Source organism: Moschus berezovskii, chromosome 2, assembly GCF_049115385.1.
Source record: "Moschus berezovskii isolate FMDL1 chromosome 2, NW_MosBer_1.0, whole genome shotgun sequence".
NCBI lineage: Eukaryota > Metazoa > Chordata > Mammalia > Artiodactyla > Moschidae > Moschus > Moschus berezovskii.
The window spans coordinates 47,057,923-47,077,461 of record NC_142461.1 but is presented as its reverse complement, the minus strand read 5'-3'; the positions used below and the strand labels follow the sequence as shown (position 1 = coordinate 47,077,461).

Here is a 19,539-nt window from a genome sequence, read left to right as displayed (position 1 = left end):
ATACATGAATAAAATTGCATGCTTTGAAAAAATGCAATGAAGGACCATTTTAAACTATGAAACTTAGGTATGATATAAATTAACTCAGGAAAATCCAGTCAAAAGCCAAATAAAGCTGTATTTTATACTGTACAAAAGAAAATTTACATCCTTAATGTAACTAGATACATCTAGGGAAAAATTACACATCTCTCAAGAAACACAATATTTAACATCTTAGATATGTTTCTGCATTGCAGACTGATAATGAATTTTATACATCTTTATTTATAACTTAAAATATTTTTTTATCTCTGGCAGATATTTACAAGGTCAACAGTGACGACATTTCACATTTCAACAATCAACAGCATTAACCAGTTCAGTAAGACAGTTAAGATAATGGCTTACATGCACCAATAAATATGATCTTAAATGTGCGTTTCTTCTTCAGCTCTGAAAAAAATGTTTTCGCTAGTCCTAGTTTGAAAGGACATCAGTCAATAGAGATCATATTTTCTTCCTGACTATCATATTTAAATTTTAACCAGTACTATTCTCTGAATACTTGGCAAGTTTATACCAAGTTATAGGTTGATGCTGGTTAAGAAACAAAACATAAGAGCTGACCTATTCAACCTGTATCCTTTTATGAAACAAACATGTGAAAGTTGGATATTTCCTGTATACTTGTCTATTGTGACAGAGATCAGATACATGATGTTACAGTAGTAAAAAACTCTTCAGAAATTGTAGGTCAGTAGAGTCAAATTATGATGACAAAGTGGGAACATTATCTTTGCACCATAAAAACTGTTTCACTTAACCAGTTAAACTGAATGTAAAGCCAATATAAGTTTTAGAATAAGAATCAAAAAACCACCACTGTAAAGCAATTAATGAACTTCTTACAAATATTTTAAAACAACACAAAGAATATTTAGCATATGTCTCAATTCAGTTTGGATGATAAAACTTAAAAAAACCACAAAAACCGACGTTCATAATTGTTAGAAAGCCAATCTTTTCTAAGATAGCAGATCAACACATTCATTACTTTTTAACTTCTATCTGATATAAAAAAAAAATAATACATAGAGCCTGTTTGGGACATCAGGTAATATACAAATTCATATCCCCCCAAATCATCATTTAATAGTTTAAGTCAATTCTTTAGTGCTTACTGAGCTGTTTTAAAAATAAGTGTTTTAACTTTTCTTAACTCAATCGTGTTTTTCTGCGAAGGAAAAAAATACCCAGAGTGAGCGAGTACATAAATTATGTAAACATAGTTTTAGCCAATATCATACTTACTAGAAATAACTGACATTGCTCATTTAAAAATGCACATTTCTATAATTTACCCTCAATTTTTTTAGAAAGTCACAATATTATACAGTATACCGATTATAGGAATTCTTCTCTCCCCCCTTTTATTTAATACTGATGAGCAAAATCCTTAATTTGAATTAAGGAGATATGAAAATTTGCCATAAGAAATAATATTCAGACTTAACCCTTAACTGGTACTTTTGCTGGAAGTACATGTTGACATTTTACCAACACGATAAGAAAACCTTAAATGGAATCTTGTAGGTTCTGTATATCAGTTCCACATGGAAGAATATTTCCCCCAGGGCTAGAAATCAATCCTTTATGTTAAAGGGGCCTCATTCCTTAACAGTTAGGTACTTCAAAATTTATATTTGGTTGATTCATTTTCTTTGGTAACTTTTGTAGTTTATGAAGATGTGAAAAATTTCTTCTGATGTCATTAACACTACACTTTTGACACCCAAATAAAGCAAACCAGATTGATATGAATTCTGTAGTTGGGGATGGACTGTCCAATTAAGTTCACTTCTTTGAAAATAGAAGACTTTCTTTACTAAACCTACCTTCAGATACACAATTCTGAAAAAAAAAAGACTCATTTATACTTTAAGCTATGCCTAATTCTAATTTTGTGTGTAAAAATCTGTATTAAACAGAATAGCATAATAGCAGACATCTGAATATGACTGAATTTGTAAACATTTTCACAAAATTCAGAAACAAAACATAGAACTTATGTATCTATACTATGCTGCCAGTTATTTCACATCATTGCCAGCTATCTGCTAACTTCTATCCTAAACTGTTTGCTCTTCTATTTCTCATGTGATTAATGGCTAAGATTATAAACATACTGAAGAGACTGAAGTTAAATTTTGTGGTTATGTGGTCAGTTTCAGAAGCAATGTACCTACATGGGCAGGGGAAGGTTGGATGATTATATGACTCCTCTAATTCTAATGGGTTGGGATCACCACACAAATTTCTGGCACCACCAAAAATCCAATAGTTTAAGTGCACATTGGTTGATGCTACAAATAGTATTTCCTATATATGTTCAGTGCCAATATGATATACCCATTAGGTATACAATTTAGGTAATACTAAAATTTATGTCTTACAGTATCAATATAACCACCTTGGCAATGGAAAGTTGTATCAATCTGATGACTCATAATTTTCTTTTTTTTTTTTTTAGCACTGTTAACTTTATACTGCATTCCATTTTATAATCTGGCAAATATTCTAACATTTAGAATTTAAGCTATCAATTATTTCTAGCTGATTTTCAATCTGCTTGTTTCTAAAAAGCACTTTTTTAAAAATTAAAAGTATTTTTACAAATAAGTGTCTCAACCGACTTAGTAGTTTGAAACATGACAATAATCATTCAACTTGAAAGATAAAAAGTCTCAGGTTCAGACTGTTTACATAGCCATAGTATAGAAAAAATTGCTCTAAAATTCTTGTAGATTTTCTGACCACTGTCATGACTTATTAAACATTTTTAAACTAAAAAACAAGTATGTAACTGAAATACTGATTTTAAAAAACAAAACCATAAAAATTACTTTGTAATTCCAAGATCAGAAATGGAGAGATCCTCCTTGCTAATGTCTGTATAAATAGTGTACTACCCACTAAAGATACATACTAATATTTTTATTTACAGATGAACATGCAGAGAATTAAATGAGACTTACTGATTGTCAACAATTAAAAGTACTAAAAAATGGACCCATACTAACTTGTCCGAGTAGGAAAAACACCCCACTTCATTAAAATATTCACAAAAATACTGCAAACAAAACAACTTAAAAGGAGTTATTCTCAGAACTTCAGTAAAGCTACCAAGTGGAATTTGAGAATGTAGGTTGGAAATATTGAGCTTATATAGCTGGGACTACCGCATTTAAGACATTTTATACCATATATACACTTTAAATGACATGGGTCACCATTCTGTTATGGAACCATAAGCTTCACACTATAAATCTTTTTCAATAACAGAAGGAAATAATTGCTTGTTATCTATCTGCTCTGAGCACAGGGTTCAATCTCTTTACACTAGAAATTATGGAATCAAATTTGTCTTTACTTTGCAATAATACTACATTGTGCAATACAGTTAACCTGCCATCTAGGTGACTATGAAAGCTGGCTGATTCAAAAATTACTTAAGATAGCTAGAAACACTGATTAAAGTCATTTTCACTGGGCTTATTTTTGCATTTAAATCAATTCCCAGAAACATAATAAACTATAAAATGGCAGCATACAATTGTTAAGTGGCAGAAAACAGTAAGGCATAAATTAGAGTAAGAAAAATGTATCTATCCTTCCCCATCTATGTTTATTACTCTACATTTTTTTCTGGATTTAATACTTTTCTTAATGTGCTATATTCACCACTACTAGACCCAAACTGTAAAGAAACTGCAGAAGTGGAGAGTGTTCCATACCACACTCACCATATGACGAGTGAAAGGAGGCAGTGGGTGTTAATACGCATTTGACGGGAGACAGGAGTTTGACTCTGGCTCTGCTTCTAAGTCTTTGAGCACATTACAACCTTTTTGAGCCTCAGTTTCCTGAGGATGGATATGAAGGAGTGGGTTCTGGGGAGACTCCCAGATTACCTCTATGGTCTCTTTAGCACAAAAAAATTCGACTTTATAATAAACAGGCACAGGAGAATCACTGGGAAGGTAAGACTAGTGGTAATGATCAGGATTTCAAATTACAATCATCACTCTCCCAGGCAGCTTCTCAAAATATTTTCGTATTTAAAAATCTTACTTCTAAGCTAGCTTTCACTTTACACTTGATTTGTTCTAAAATATATATATGTTCTAGTAACATGATTTCAAATTAACGTCATAGAGAAGAATTCCCAAAACTTGAAGATAGTTTCTTTGTATTTCTTAATTGAACCTGGCATAGATAACATCAAATTGTTTTATTATAGAAAACAAGTATTTTCTCCCTAACTAGCTTGTCCATAAATGAAAGAACTTTTTAAAATGGAAGTTGCTGCTAAGTCACTTTAGTCATGTCCGACTCTATGCGACCCCATAGATGGCAGCCCACCAGGCTCCCCCGTCCCTGAGATTCTCCAGGCAAAACACTGGAGTGGGTTGCCATTTCCTTCTCCGATGCATGAAAGGGAAAAGTGAAAGTGAAGTCGCTCAGTCGTGTCCGACTCTTAGCGACCCCATGGACTGCAGCCCACCAGGCTCCTCCATCCATGGGATTTTCCAGGCACAAGTACTGGAGTGGGGTGCCATTGCCTTCTCCAAAATGGAAGTTAGGAAGTATAAAAACAAAAAGTTGTTAAAGGATAAAGTGTGAATATTGCTGGCATATATTTGTAACAGTTGTATATCTGAAAACTATTTTACATTAAATGCAATAATGCAAATGAATATTAAAAAATCTCTTAGAAAATGTGACTCACTCCATTTTAACTATATCTTACACAGGAAATCCGTTTTAAGACACCGAATGCAAAATTTGAACTAAATGAAATGCTTCTTCTTTGGGGCCAAATTATACCACTTAAAAGAATGGAACACATACCACTTAAAAGAATGGAACACAAATGTTAGAGGGTCATGAAACATTAATAGGTATGTGTATGTACAAAATATATGTGAATACACAGAGAGATAAATGAAATCCTCTAAGTTGAAAGTTTTTCAAAACCAACTTTTCAAGTGTAACATAAGATTTCTAACAAATCAGAGGGAGAGTTTATTATGTCTTTTACAGTTTTTGCAGTAATTTGCTATTTTTTGGGTTTTTTTTTGGTGCTATAACTAACAGCATGCTAGATTTAGGTGCCAATAAATGTACAACTTGCTAAATTAAAAATAACCCTTCAGCCTCTTAAATCAACCAGGCAGTTTTACCATAAAGTGACTGATCTCCAGCCATGGCCAAGATCTCACCTCCTGTTAAGTATAATGCTCTTTTCTTTTCATACCAGAAACTCTGCTTTCCTTATTATGTTATAGATCTTTACACCTCATTTATTTGGCTGCTTTTAATTCATTTATCTGACATCCCTTAGTTAAAAGATATCTAAAATATGTCTTTGTGATATATACATATACACACCATATATAAACACACACACATACACACAATACATATATATACACAAATCAATAAATCTCTATTTATCAACTTTTAGCTTTTCTTCAGACTTTGGCAATGTTATAGATAATAGTTCAGGTTCTAGTTTTCCATTTTCATATGAGCTGAAAAATATTACACACCACCAAATTCAAACAATCATCTCACTGTTTTCATAAAGATTTTAACAGAAAGTACCTTACAAAAACCCCAAAAATAAAAACCTCTTATAATAAAAAGGAAGGGGCTGGATTTTAAGGTGTGAAAAAACGAGAAGCATTTTTCTGGTTATTTTATTTATCAAAATCTATTGGAATCTTCATCAGTAGAGGTAATATTTCAAACTTTGTTAATTAGGAGAATACTTGCTTTCTGTAAATTCAGTATATTTTTCTTTTACAATAATAAAATAAGAATGTCTAAATGTACAAAGCATTCATCGCTCTGAATATCGTGTGGAAGAATGTATAGCAGTTCAAGTCACAATACACTGATTTTCAAAAACCAATATATTTTCTTCTACTTCAATCAAGCATTAGAGCCTGGGACCCAGATGAGGTCATAATGATCTCTTATCCAACCAAATCAGAACTAAAAAAAAAAATTTCTAAAAAAACCAATAATGCATTTTCGTAGCCTCTTAGCACAGTTACCAAATGCTACTTACATACATTCAACATCTAGCTTACTGGCATGATTTCAAAGATTTATAAAAATGAGAACTTTTGCAGATATATGATTAGAAGGTACACAAATTGCATTACATTAAACACAAAGGCAGTGTGGTCCTTGTAGGAGAAATCAAGTCAGTACCCCCTGGTAGAAATGTTCTATAAAAATGTGTCACATTGAAGCGTCAGTGTTTTCAGCCAATTATCTGTCCCTGATGTATTTCCTTGGAGTATATGACCTATCAGGACTTCAGGTTTCTTAATCCAAAATATCTGACTGAATTTAGGTACATCTAGAAAGCAGCTGAAAGGGTTTCTCCAATAGTCTGACATCATAGAAAGTGGGTTGAGAAATCCCTCTCTTTACCTGAAGACGTACTTGTTCTACTTCAGTCATCATCAGCTCACAAAGGAAAAGAAAAAAAAAAAAAAATCAAAACTTCCCCTCACACAAACAATCCCACACAAGCTAAACAGAAACTGCCCCCTCCCCCCATAAAACCCCAGCACCGAAGTGTCAATCATTCCTGGGAAATAGAACAAGCCCCTTGGATTCTCTGATTTATTAGCTGTTCAAACTCAAAGGACAGAAATGACCTTATGTCCTTGTGGGGAGGAGGGAAGACATGTTAATAATGACTATAGAGTCATTGAGAAAGTGCATTATCTATTACACAATCAACTTAGAGCCCTGTCCTCCAAAAGAGGTGGCCACAACTTGATTCAAATGCCTCAGTAATTGAACATGGTATCCTCGAGATAAAGGAGATGGGGGAAAAAAGAGCCACCCTCATTTTAATGAAAAAGTGCAGCAGTCTACCACCTTTCCCCATGCTTCTCAAGAAAATGATTGCACAGACTCAGAGAAGTCCAAAGTCATAGCAGAATCTCTGAGGCACTCCTGGTTAAGAGAGAAAAAATATGATCCAGTTATCTTCATAGTTCTACAGATTATGAGAACAAACCCGTTTTTTTTTTTTTTTAAACAAAAGCCAAAGTATCATTCATAGGGATCATATACACCATTTCCTCTAACATAACCTCAGTCTCACAGTGTTGAAATGGGACCGATCAGCCTACGATGGATTGCACATCACCCAAGGAGAAACGAAAGTATGGAAAACGCAAACATTTTCTACTGCTTCACAAACACGTTTACAAGGAACAGGTGAAGATAAGATATAGGAAAGAGAGAAAAGAAAACCTTATTGCTGTTTCCATACAAAATACAGTATGAAGATACCTAAACTAAATCAGATCTGTTTATGATGACCAATGTTTTCACAATGTGGGATGAAGTGTCTTCTTGCACAATGAAATGTTCAGTCTAGAAGATAAGCAGAAAGATGAGAGAGGATATCAAGACTACACCTGGGATATTAGCTGCATATTGAAACTTGGGGATCGAGACTGCTTGGTTAAGGGAGCTCCTGGGCTGAGGAGCTCTTTACCTTCTCCAGCTTGACCTAGCCGGTCTTCCTGTAGACTGATCGTTGAATATCGATTAGCATTGTTAGCTGCTAAATTAGTAATACCCTCAGTGCCAACCCCAATGCTGGTACTTGCTTGACTGCCATTTACATAGTCAAATGATTTACTTGAGGAAGCACTGGCTGTCCGGATTAGATTAATGCTATTAGTTTTTGGCACCACCTGGCCAGCAGGCAGGCTCAGGTGTTTCTTCATCGGTGTCAGCTCAATTGAATCTACACTAAGATCAGTTGGTTGCTGTACATACTGCCTGCGAACTACTGAATCTCGAGGGCTCTCATTGGATTTGATGGCAGAAGTTGTTTCTTTATCCTTGGCTGAACGCCCAGTTGCTACTTTCCTTAAGCTTCCCCTCTGAGAAGAGGAGGATGGTTTGGTCCCAAGTGGCTGGCTGCTGAGGGAAGCCCCTGACGAAAATCCTTCATCTGCATCATTCAGGTTTACCGACTCCTCTCCTCCATTTATACCCTCAGCACCTAAAAAACAAATCAGACAGACTCAGCAATAGCTAAATTAAATAAAAAGCAGCTGTGAATAATAACTCAACTGACCTTTCTCCTAGGTAATATATGCTGTAGGTCAGCAATGACCCTTGCTACAAACACTTTCCCTAAATAATTTAGGGGAAGAAGCCTCAATCTATACAGAATTCTAATATTATTCATTCTGTTCATTTAGCTTTAAATTAGGCTAGCTTATATAAAACTATTCACAAACAAGTCTAGCATACTATTAATATCAATATTTAGACACACAACTGTAGGTAAAATATAATACTTAGTGATCATAAATCTTTATGATACACCTTGTCAATTTGAGGTGAGCATATCTATCTAAAAAAACAAAAAATTTCCTATCTTCCTTAACCTATCATAAAATAGAATTTGGAAATGAGACCCTTCTAATTTCAGTCACCCAGAATAATGTCAAAAACTCATCCCCAAACCCCTTTTAACTACTATGAAATTTTATATTTAACAGCTAATTGATTCTAAATGGCTTTAAAATCTTTAACATGGAACTAGTACATTTTCTAACTCTAAACTAAAAACTCTACATTGCTTCTAGTAACTTCAGTCATATGTTGTCTTATGAACATGCCTACTCACTGGTTTCCATATTTTCTTGATCAATTAATGTGAAAATATTTGATTATCGGAGAACAAAGGTAAGAACCAACAAGGATACTGAGGAAGAATTTTTTACTATTTTATAATATAATAAATAATATATAATAATTTTATGTTATATATTTATGTAATATTTTAGATTTTAAATATCGAGATGTATGATTTGGGGATCACAAAATACTTAAAGAAGCGTGTATTCAGTTTGGGTTTCCAGAAAGCCCGATTCCTTTACTGAAAGTATGATCAACACTCTCTTAGAAAACAGAACATTTGCTTCTTTCAAAAACTGACAGAAGTTTGCTACCTTTAAAATATGTTTACCAGACTGTAAGAAAGTTCAGTCTGAATCTACATACAGATATCAATGTTTTAGCTAAGGTAAACTGTTAGGACATAAATTAAAAAAAAAAATCACTTTGAGATACAAGTTACCTAAGTAAAATATACGCAAAATACTGAAACACATCTTTATTTAACATAGTACTTGGAAAAATATAAGTATTTTCTCATACGGATTAGTTATTTCTTTCCTTCAAAAGAAGAATGAAATAGGCTATCCTTAGAGCAAAAGGCATCTTCTTGTTATATCCAGCAGTTTAGTAATCTTTATTCATCATGCAAAGCCATATGAAAATGCAGCTGACACCACTTCTCTCAACCCCTTCCTCAAGACAGTATACAGTGTACATCAAAATAAAAACTTTAAATTATATTTATATGACATCTAAGCAATTTATTTATAATTACTCTGAAGAACTCCACAATGCCGAGGAAAAGATAGTTACTAGTTCAGAATTAATATTAGTAATATAAAACTAGAAGTGAACAGAAATATGTCATTGGCTATACATATGGTGAGGAAAAGAGACTGAGAGACTTAGTGCTAGCTTCTGAATTTTGCCACATGCAGATCTGATGCCCAAGCAATATGGCCATAAAAGAGAGATGACAACGTAGAAACCACCATGCAAGAGAACCTACTGACATTTTATATACTAACAAATGCTATTTCAGCAGAGTGGAACACTGAATATACTTTAATCACAAGCATGGTCCTCAGTTTAGTAATAATTTTAAATACAGCTTTAAGAAGTCATAAATGTTACTTAACAATCAGGATAAAGGGTGATGAATTCTCCCTTCAATTCCAACACGTAATAAATACAACTTTAACTGTAAAACTATTTAAAAACATTAGAAAACATGTTTTTTTTTTTCTTTTGGTTGCACCACATGACTTGTGGGATTTTAGTTCTTTGACCAGGGATTGAACCTGGGTCCTCAGCAGCTGAGAGAGCAGAGTCCTAACCACTGTAGTGCCAGGTGAAATTCCCTTCTTTTTCTTTTAGAAGGTCAATTATTGATGCTAATCCAAAAGCTCCAGCAGACTTCAGAATTACCAAAACTTTTCATTAGTTTTAATAATTTTCGTATTTCTTTCTAAAAAACCTCAAGGAATAAAAAAGCTATTGTGTCTAATAACATTTTCCTTTCTAATTTTCTCCTTGGGTGATAATACTATTCATGATCCAAAGATGAGACAACCAAAAGGATTTTTAATGAACTTTCCTATTCATGTTTGCTTTTCCTTATAAATTAGCTTTTACTAATACTAATTTAAAGCTACAATTAAACTAGATTAAAAGTCAAAATAACTTGAGAAATTTCAAACACACCAATGGGACTCATTCCTTTTCCAAATGGCTATACCCCACCTTCACAAACTGAAATTTTACTAGTAATAGGAGATATTAAAACAGGATGTTTTAACATTTAATAGGACATTTTAAAGGAATTACTATTTTTTCCTTTTTCAAAGTGTATGACTTATGATTAATAGGAAGAAATGATTCTACCCAATCCCATACTTAAATTTCCTCAATGTTAGCGAATATTCACGGATACTCCAATATTCTAACAATGGCAGTAGATACACTTCAAGTGGCTCATTTAGTCATCAAGAAAGTGGAGAAATAGATGTTGATCAATTTAGGCCAACTCTGAATTTGACATCTATTCATATACTTATTTTTATGCCTTATACAAGATACAACTGACTCTCAGGGATAACATAAAGAAATACAGAAAAAATGAAAAAGAAAGGCTATGTCTTTCACACGGTTCTCTTCATAGTACCAACTTCTTTGGGTCCCTAGATCATGCACATGCAACACTGTTAAATGAAGTCAGGTCACCCTGGGCAAATGGGCAAGGGAACAGAAGGTAGATTTAGATTCTTACTGAGCATGCTCAAATTTTTAATGCACCAAAGAGCAAGAGATTTTCCTAAGGTGGAATAAATAAAAATATGTAACCTATTTTAAAACTACTTGTTATATTTCATAAATTAGTATACAAGTTCCACAGCAGCAATACATTAAATAATGAAAAAACTATTAGGCCACAGTACCCTCTTTTATAAAACTGATTTCTATGGCATCACATGTTAAACAGCAAATAAATACTTTGCTATCGGAGAGAAATGTTCTTTTATAGATAACGGTCGTGGCTGTGGTGGTGGTGGAGGGGTAAAAAATAATTCTCATTTGAGATACCCATACTGTATAAACAAGGATCTACTAGGATTTATGACTTCTAAATAATACATTTCACTTCTGTTTGGGAGCTATATAAGATAATCATTATTTACAATAAATGATAAAAATTAAAGTGTGCACCAGGAGAGTACATTTATAGAGGAAAGATGTCAGCAGTTCAGACCCAGGCAACTTGAAGATTATAAGAAGCCAATCAATACTGGTTTATTCTGTCAAAGAGATAAGAAATTTTTGTTAATTGGCCACCCTGGGACTAGAGACAAATCGGCCAGCTCCATTTCAGTCCCATTTCTCAAAGATAATGTATTAAAGCTTTAAGACTCTCCTCACCTATTTTCCAAATAATACATTATCAAATAAATGAAATTGATACATATTGAATAAGGCTCAGGTCCATTGGGTGCATTTTTCCTTTCCTGATGTTAGAATAAACATGCTCAGTAATGAAGAAATCCCAAGCATTTGCAGACCTTTTGGAGACAGGCCTCTCCCTTGTTAGTAGCCATGCCAAGCTGCTCTTTATTACACAGGGATGCAGACTCCAGGCCAGCACAAATGGTAACTAAAGATTGTACCTGACCTGGTGCTAGCATATAGGGGGGGTGCACTTTGCAAGGAGAGTCTAATACACCCTGGGGTAGTGGAAACACACACTAGAATGGAAAGATGTTCTGCTTGGGGACAGAGAGCCAGGATCCTTCTCCAGCAACTGCCTCACTGACTTCTGCCTCCTCATCTCTGTCCTACCCTCTGTTGTGGCTGCTGCTGAGTTGGGCTCCGGTGAGCCATGCTCAGGAGTCCTGTGCACCAGCACCTCCCCCTCTTGCACACGTTTGATCCCTAGGTCAGTGGAGCCGTGTTGGATCGGGGAGCCAGGAATACTCGAGTCAGCCTCGTTTGAGAAGTCAAAGCCATCTGGGATTCAACATATAAAATTTTAGTGCTTTTTTGCTGCTCTATTCTTTTCGGAGCATTTTGACCCAGGCAGATAAGAGAATGTATATATGGATATGACATAAACACAAACATTATTTATATAGTTACATGTGTGTGCACAGCATGCACACACATAAGGCAGCAGATGAACAATGTGAGGTTTGCAAATGAATAGGAGAGAAAAATAGAGATCATTAAAATGGCAATTAATCTCTCTTAGGCAAGACAGCTTGACTATTCAAGTAGCATATGCCTATAAAATACTGCTGGACTCAGCACTTACAAGACAAGGAAAAGAAAGATAAAAATCAGTTATTTTATGTATAGCTTGTATTATTCCATTAGTCTGGCCAGTTAAATAATTTTCTCCCACACTGCTCATACAGGTACCTTTTTTCGGAAACAGGCTTAAAGAAATTTCTTTTCTATTGTTATTACTAGTTAAAAATAATTAACTTGATCTTATTTTCTGTTTTAACATTCAGAGAGCAGTTTAAATAACATCCTTCTACTTTATAAAATATATATACATATTTATATTAAAATGAATTCAGGCATACAAACCACATTTCTAGTGCTATTTTTAACAACTAAACAATTTTACTTTAAATTACATGGAGTACTATAATATCATGTATAAATATAATCTGTAAAAACAGTGATAAATTTACTTTAACCCATGAGTGGGCTTTAGGGATTTTATATTCACCTTCTCTCCTCCATCTATGGCGACGGATTGAAGCTGTTGTAATCGCAGTCCGAGAAATCCTCGGCACTGTTGGAGTGACTTCAACTTTAAGTACTTTCTGGCCTTCTTGTGAAGAATCAGGAGCATCAAATGGTAATGAGTTTTTCATGGCATTGGCAACCTAAAATGATAGGTCTATATGTACTTACATCCAATATACAATTTATGTTTACTGTACAAACTTCATGTTTCCATACTTTCTTGAATATGTATTTAAAAGTTGTTCTACAAAATAGAAAAGTATAATGTATCAGAAATATTTATATTTCCACTGGTCTGTATTCTTTTAGGTAGGCTTCTAACATGAGAATTCATTTAAAAATATGAGTCACACACCCTCATGGACTCTTTGAATTTGCTGGCTTTCAAGGAGACAATACATTCCAAAGAGTTTTAACATCTGAACCCTGCTACAAGAAAATTTGGAGTAAGTTTCTTTCTGATTCTTCAGATGATAAATAACATGCAAAATTTAATTTATAATAAAAAAATTAGCTTTGTTTTCATGGGGAGACATCTTCCTGAAACACATCTGGCACTTTGTTCCACCAAGTTCTGCCCTCTGTGGAGGAGAGTGAGGTATCTGGCTGGAAAGTAATAGCCATTGGCTGCTCCATGTTTCCTGACTGAGTAGTGCTGACCTAGCAAAGATCTTGAGCTAGAGGACCATCTTTCTCCCTCACTCTCCACTTGGACAGGACAAGTGAAATGGAGCAAGCTGGATACCCCTACCTGCTCTGCCAACTCAAACCTTTCCCAACTCAAACCTTCTCTCCAGTGGACTGTTCCAACATCTTGACTAAAGGGTAGGGAGTGAAGTCCTTCAATCCAACCTTAATCAGCAATAAAGATGGTACTTGTTTTTCTATCTACTATTTTACCTATTTATCATCTGGCTCTATTTTTGAATAGAGAAAAGGAATGTCATTTACTGGGTACCTTGGAGACCCATAGCAATAAAGGATTATTCTAGAACTATATTATTACAAATCTCTTTACCTACATTGCTTTGGAAATGCCACTTCTACTTAATTTACAAGACACACAGGGATAAAATTATAAATTTAAAGAGTCTCACAAATGCAAGGTGTTATTATGAAGATGTAATTTTTTTATCTTCTTGTCCACTTGTTTCTTGTTTTTGGTCACACTGTGCAGCTTGTGGGATCCTGGTTCCCCAACCAGGAATGGAACTCATGCCCTTGGCAGGGGGAGAGCAGAGCCCTAACTAATACTGTCAGGGAATTCCCTATGCAATATTTTTTTTTTTTTTTTACAGTAACCTTTAGGGTAAAATTAGGGATGCTGACATGAGGAAAAAAGAAAATTCACATATGAAAGAATTAATATAAACGTTACTTCAATAAAATTATATTTCAGTTCAGTTCAGTTCAGTTCAGTCGCTCAGTCGTGTCCGACTCTCCGCGACCCCATGAATCACAGCACGCCAGGCCTCCCTGTCCATCACCAACTCCCGGAGTACACTCAAACTCATGTCCACAGAGTCGGTGATGCCATCCAGCCATCTCATTCTCCGTCGTCCCCTTCTCCTCCCGCCCCCAACCTTTCCCAGCATCAGAGTCTTTTCCAGTGAGTCAACTCGTCTCATGAGGTGGCCAAAGTATTGGAGTTTCAGCTTTAGCATCAGTCCCTCCAATGAACATCCAGGATTGATCTCCTTTAGAATGGACTGGTTGGATCTCCTTGCAGTATAAGGGACTCTCAAGAGTCTTCTCCAACACCACAGTTCAAAAGCATCGATTCTTCGGCGATCAGCCTTCTTCACAGTCCAACTCTCACATCCATACATGACCACGGGAAAAACCATTGCCTTGACTAGATGGACCTTGGTCGGCAAAGTAATGTCTCTGCTTTTTAACATACTATCAAGGTTGGTCATAACTTTCCTTCCAAGGAGCAAGCGTCTTTTAATTTCATGGCTGCAATCAGCATCTGCAGTGATTTTGGAGCCCAAAAAAACAAAGTCTGACACTGTTTCCACTGTTTTTCCATATTTCCCATGAAGTGATGGGACCAGATGCCATGATCTTTGTTTTCCGAATGTTGAGCTTCAAGCCAACCTTTTCACTCTCCTCTTTCACTTTCATCAAGAGGCTCTTGAGTTCCTCTTCACTTTCTGCCATAAGGGTAGTGTCATCTGCATATCTGAGGTTATTGATATTTCTCCCAGCAATCTTGATTCCAGCTTGTGCTTCTTCCAGCCCAGCGTTCCTCATGATGTACTCTGCATATAAGTTAAATAAGCAAGGTGACAATATACAACCTTGACGCACTCCTTTTCCCATTTGGAACCAGTCCGTTGTTCCATGACCGGTTCTAACTGTTGCTTCCTGACCTGCATACAGGTTTCTCAAGAGGCAGGTCAGGTGGTCTGGTATTCCCATCTCTTCAGAATGTTCCACAGTTTATTGTGATCCACACAGTCAAAGGCTTTGGCATAGTCAATGAAGCAGAAATAGATGTTTTTCTGAAACTCTCTTGCTTTCTCCATGATCCAGCGGATGTTGGCAATTTGATCTCTGGTGCCTCTGCCTTTTCTAAAACCTGCTTGAACATCTGGGAGTTCACGGTCTATATACTGCTGAAGCCTGGCTTGGAGAATTTTGAGCATGACTTTACTAGCGTGTGAGATGAGTGCAATTGTGCGGTAGTTTGAGCATTCTTTGGCATTGCCTTTCTTTGGGATTGGAATGAAGACTGACCTCTTCCAGTCCTGTGGCCACTGCTGAGTTTTCCAAATCTGCTGGCATATTGAGTGCAGCACTTTCACAGCATCATCTTTCAAGACTTGAAATAGCTCAACTGGAATTCCATCACCTCCACTAGCTTTGTTCGTAGTGATGCTTTCTAAGGCCCACTTGACTTCACATTCCAAGATGTCTGGCTCTAGGTCAGTGATCACATTATCGTGACTATCTTGGTCGTGAAGATCTTTTTTGTACAGTTCTTCTGTGTATTCCTGCCACCTCTTCTTAATATCTTCTGCTTCTGTTAGGTCCATACCATTTCTGTCCTTTATCGAGCCCATCTTTGCATGAAAAGTTCCCTTGGAATCTCTAATTTTCTTGAAGAGGTCTCTTGTTTTTCCTATTCTGTTGTTTTCCTCTATTTCTTTGCACTGATCACTGAGGAAGGCTTTCTTATCTCTCCTTGCTATTCTTTGGAACTCTGCATTCAGATGCTTATATCTTTCCTTTTCTCCTTTGCTTTTCGCCTCTCTTCTTTTTACAGCTATTTGTAAGGCCTCCTCAGACAGCCATTTCGCTCTTTTGCATTTCTTTTCCATGGGGATGGTCTTGGTCCCTGTCTCCTGTACAATGTCACGAACCTCCGTCCAGAGTTCATCAGGCACTCTATCAATCAGATCTAGTCCCTTAAATCTATTTCTCACTTCCACTGCATAATCATAAGGGATTTGATTGAGGTCATATCTGAATGGTCTAGTGGTTTTCCCTACTTTCTTCAATTTAAGTCTGAACTTCGCAATAAGGAGTTCATGATCTGAGCCACAGTCAGCTCCTGGTCTTGTTTTCGCTAACTGTATACAGCTTCTCCATCTTTGGTTGCAAAGAATATAATCAATCTGATAGCTTAGACTATAAAGATGAAAAATGACTCAAAAATTATACTCTTAAATTGTTGCAAGTAAAAACACACAATTTAAAAAATACAACTCTAAAAATACTAGAAAAAGTTTAGAAAACACAGAAAATTGCAAAGAAATAAAAACTATCCACAGTTGAATCACCTAGACAACTATTAACATTTGTTGTTTCCTTTGTCCTGTCTAGATTAAAAAAAAATAGCTGTATACTACTTTACCATTAACACAGCCAGCATGTTCCCTTAATATTAATTTTCAAATATATAATTTCATCAAGTAAATAACTTAATGATTCTCTGTTGTAAAATAATGTTTAGAGTTCAGATTCCTTTGCATTTAAAACAAACCTTGATATAGTGTTCACAATACATTAAAATTCTTTTTAGGTAGTTTCTGAAATGTTTGTAAAGATAGGATAGGAGCTCAAAGAAAACACATCAGTTCAGTTCAGTTCAGTCGCTCAGTCGTGTCTGACTCTTTGCGACCCCATGAATCACAGCACGCCAGGCCTCCCTGTCCATCAATAACTCCCGGAGCTCACCCAAACTCATGTCCATCCAGTCGGTGATGCCATCCAGCCATCTCATTCTCTGTCATGCCCTTCTCCTCTTGCCCCCAATCCCTCCCAGCATCAGGATCTTTTCCAATGAGTCAACTCTTCGTATGAGGTGGCCAAAGTATTGGAGTTTCAGCTTTAGCATCAGTCCTTCCAAAGAACACACAGGACTGATCTCCTTTAGAATGCACTTGCAGTCCAAGGGACTCTCAAGAGTCTTCTCCAGCACCACAATTCAAAAGCATCAATTCTTCGCTGCTCAGCTTTCTTCACAGTCCAACTCTCACATCCATACATGACCACTGGAAAAACCATAGCCTTGAATAGACAGGCCTTTGATGGCAAGTAATATCTCTGCTTTTTAATATGTTATCTAGGTTGGTCATAACTCTCCTTCCAAGGAGTAAGCATCTTTTAATTTCATGGCTTAAATCACCATCTGCAGTGATTTTGGAGCCCTCAAAAATAAAGTCTGACACTGTTTCCACATCTATTTCCCACGAAGTGATGGGACCGGATGCCATGATCTTAGTTTTCTGAATGTTGAGCTTTAAGCCAACTTTTTCACTCTCCTCTTTCACTTTCATCAAGAGGCTTTTGAGTTCCTCTTCACTTTCTGCCACAAGGGTGGTGTCATCTGCATATCTGAGGTTACTAATACTTCTCCCAGCAATCTTGATTCCAGTTTGTGCTTCCTCCAGCCCAGTGTTTCTCATGATGTACTCTGCATACAAGTTAAATAAGCAGGGTGACAATATACAGCCTTGACGTACTCCTTTTCCGATTTGGAACCAGTCTGTTGTTCCATGTCCAGTTCTAACTGTTGCTTTCTGACCTGCATATAGGTTTCTCAAGAGGGAGGTCAGGTGGTCTGGTATTCCATCTCTTTCAGAATTTTCCACAGTTTATTGTGATCCACACAGTCAAAGGCTTTGGCATAGTCAATGAAGCAGAAATAGATGTTTTTCTGGAACTCTCTTGCTTTTTCCATGATCCAGCGGATGTTGGCAATTTGATCTCTGGTTCCTCTGCCTTTTCTAAGTTTTCCAAATTTGCTGGCATATTGAGTACAGCACTTTCACAGCATCATCTTTCAGGATTTTAAATAGCTCAACTGGAATTCCATCACCTCCACTAGCTTTGTTCGTAGTGATGCTTTCTAAGGCCCACTTGACTTCACATTCCAGGATGTCTGGCTCTAGGTGAGTGATCATACCTCATGATTATCTGGGTCATGAAGCTCTTTTTCGTACAGTTCTCCTGTGTATTCTTGCCACCTCTTCTTAATATCTTCTGCTTCTGTTAGGTCTGTACCACATATACATTACCAAAAGGATGTGCAGAATTATGTCATACTGTTACTGGTAACATAAAAAATGCCTTCCTCACCCTACTACTGGACATTCAAATTTATTTTTTGATTGATCATGTACCTTTTGGAGATATAGTTACTTTGTGGAAGAGTATGAAATTTTTATGTAAAACTAAATATTAACTTGCTTTTTTTGTCATGCCTGTTGATAACTAGTTCATATTAATTTTGGTTTTAAAAAACTGATGGTTTACGGACTTCCCTATAGGTCTAGTGGTTAAGACTTTGCTTCCACAGCAGAGGGTACAGATTTGATACCTGGTCAAGGAACTAAGATCCCACATGACGTACTGCATGGACAAAAATTAAAATAATGCCCCCTTCCTGCCTCCAAAACAAAACAAAAAAACTGATGGTTTAGAATTTAGATGTTTATGTAGTTAAAAAAAGTCAACCTTTTTTGGTGATGTGTTCCATCACTTAAATATGGATAGCCTTTCCTTCACAAATTTGAGCAAATATTTATAGCCTCTCTTCTTTATTTTCTTAAAGGATTTCAAGACACTTAATTGTTTAATTTATTTGAACTTTATTTTGCTATGTTGTAAAGGGAGTTGGTGATGGATAGGGAGGCCTGGCGTGCTGTGATTCATGGGGTCGCGGAGAGTCGGACACGACTGAGCGACTGAACCGAACTGACTGAACTGAACTGAAAAGAAGAGGATCTAAAACAATTTTGTTTCCTTTCCAACTGTTGGTATGGTATAAACCTGTTTTCCCCCTCAATGATTAGTACTGCCTCATACATTACATACTGAATTTTATACCAGTAGTACCCTCTTTGGCATCTGGTCCCATCACTTCATGGGAAATAGATGGAAAAACAGTAGAAACAGTGTCAGACTTTATTTTGGGGGGCTCCAAAATCACTGCAGATGCTGATTGCAGCCATGAAATTAAAAGACGCTTATTCCTTGGAAGGAAAGTTATGACCAACCTTGATAGTATATTAAAAAGCAGAGACATTACTTTGCCAACAAAGGTCCGTCTAGTCAAGGCTA

General features: G+C 35.9%; 1 protein-coding gene across 8 annotated transcripts in view; it reads right to left on the bottom strand.

Moving 5' to 3' along the window:
• Positions 1-247: 247 nt before the first annotated feature.
• The window catches only part of HYCC2 (hyccin PI4KA lipid kinase complex subunit 2), a 71,239-nt gene continuing 51,947 nt past the window's right edge, over positions 248-19,539 (bottom strand). For 7 of the 8 annotated variants that reach the window (XM_055398513.2, XM_055398508.2, XM_055398505.2 and 4 more), the window contains 3 exons: positions 12,947-13,106; positions 12,049-12,216; positions 248-8,089 (listed from right to left, as the gene is read on the bottom strand). In XM_055398513.2, coding sequence (XP_055254488.1) covers positions 7,488-8,089; positions 12,049-12,216; positions 12,947-13,106 — 930 coding nt within the window. In that variant the 3' untranslated portion in view covers positions 248-7,487. The remainder of the gene's footprint in view (positions 8,090-12,048; positions 12,217-12,946; positions 13,107-19,539) is intronic. The other variant, XM_055398516.2, reaches the window with a different exon arrangement.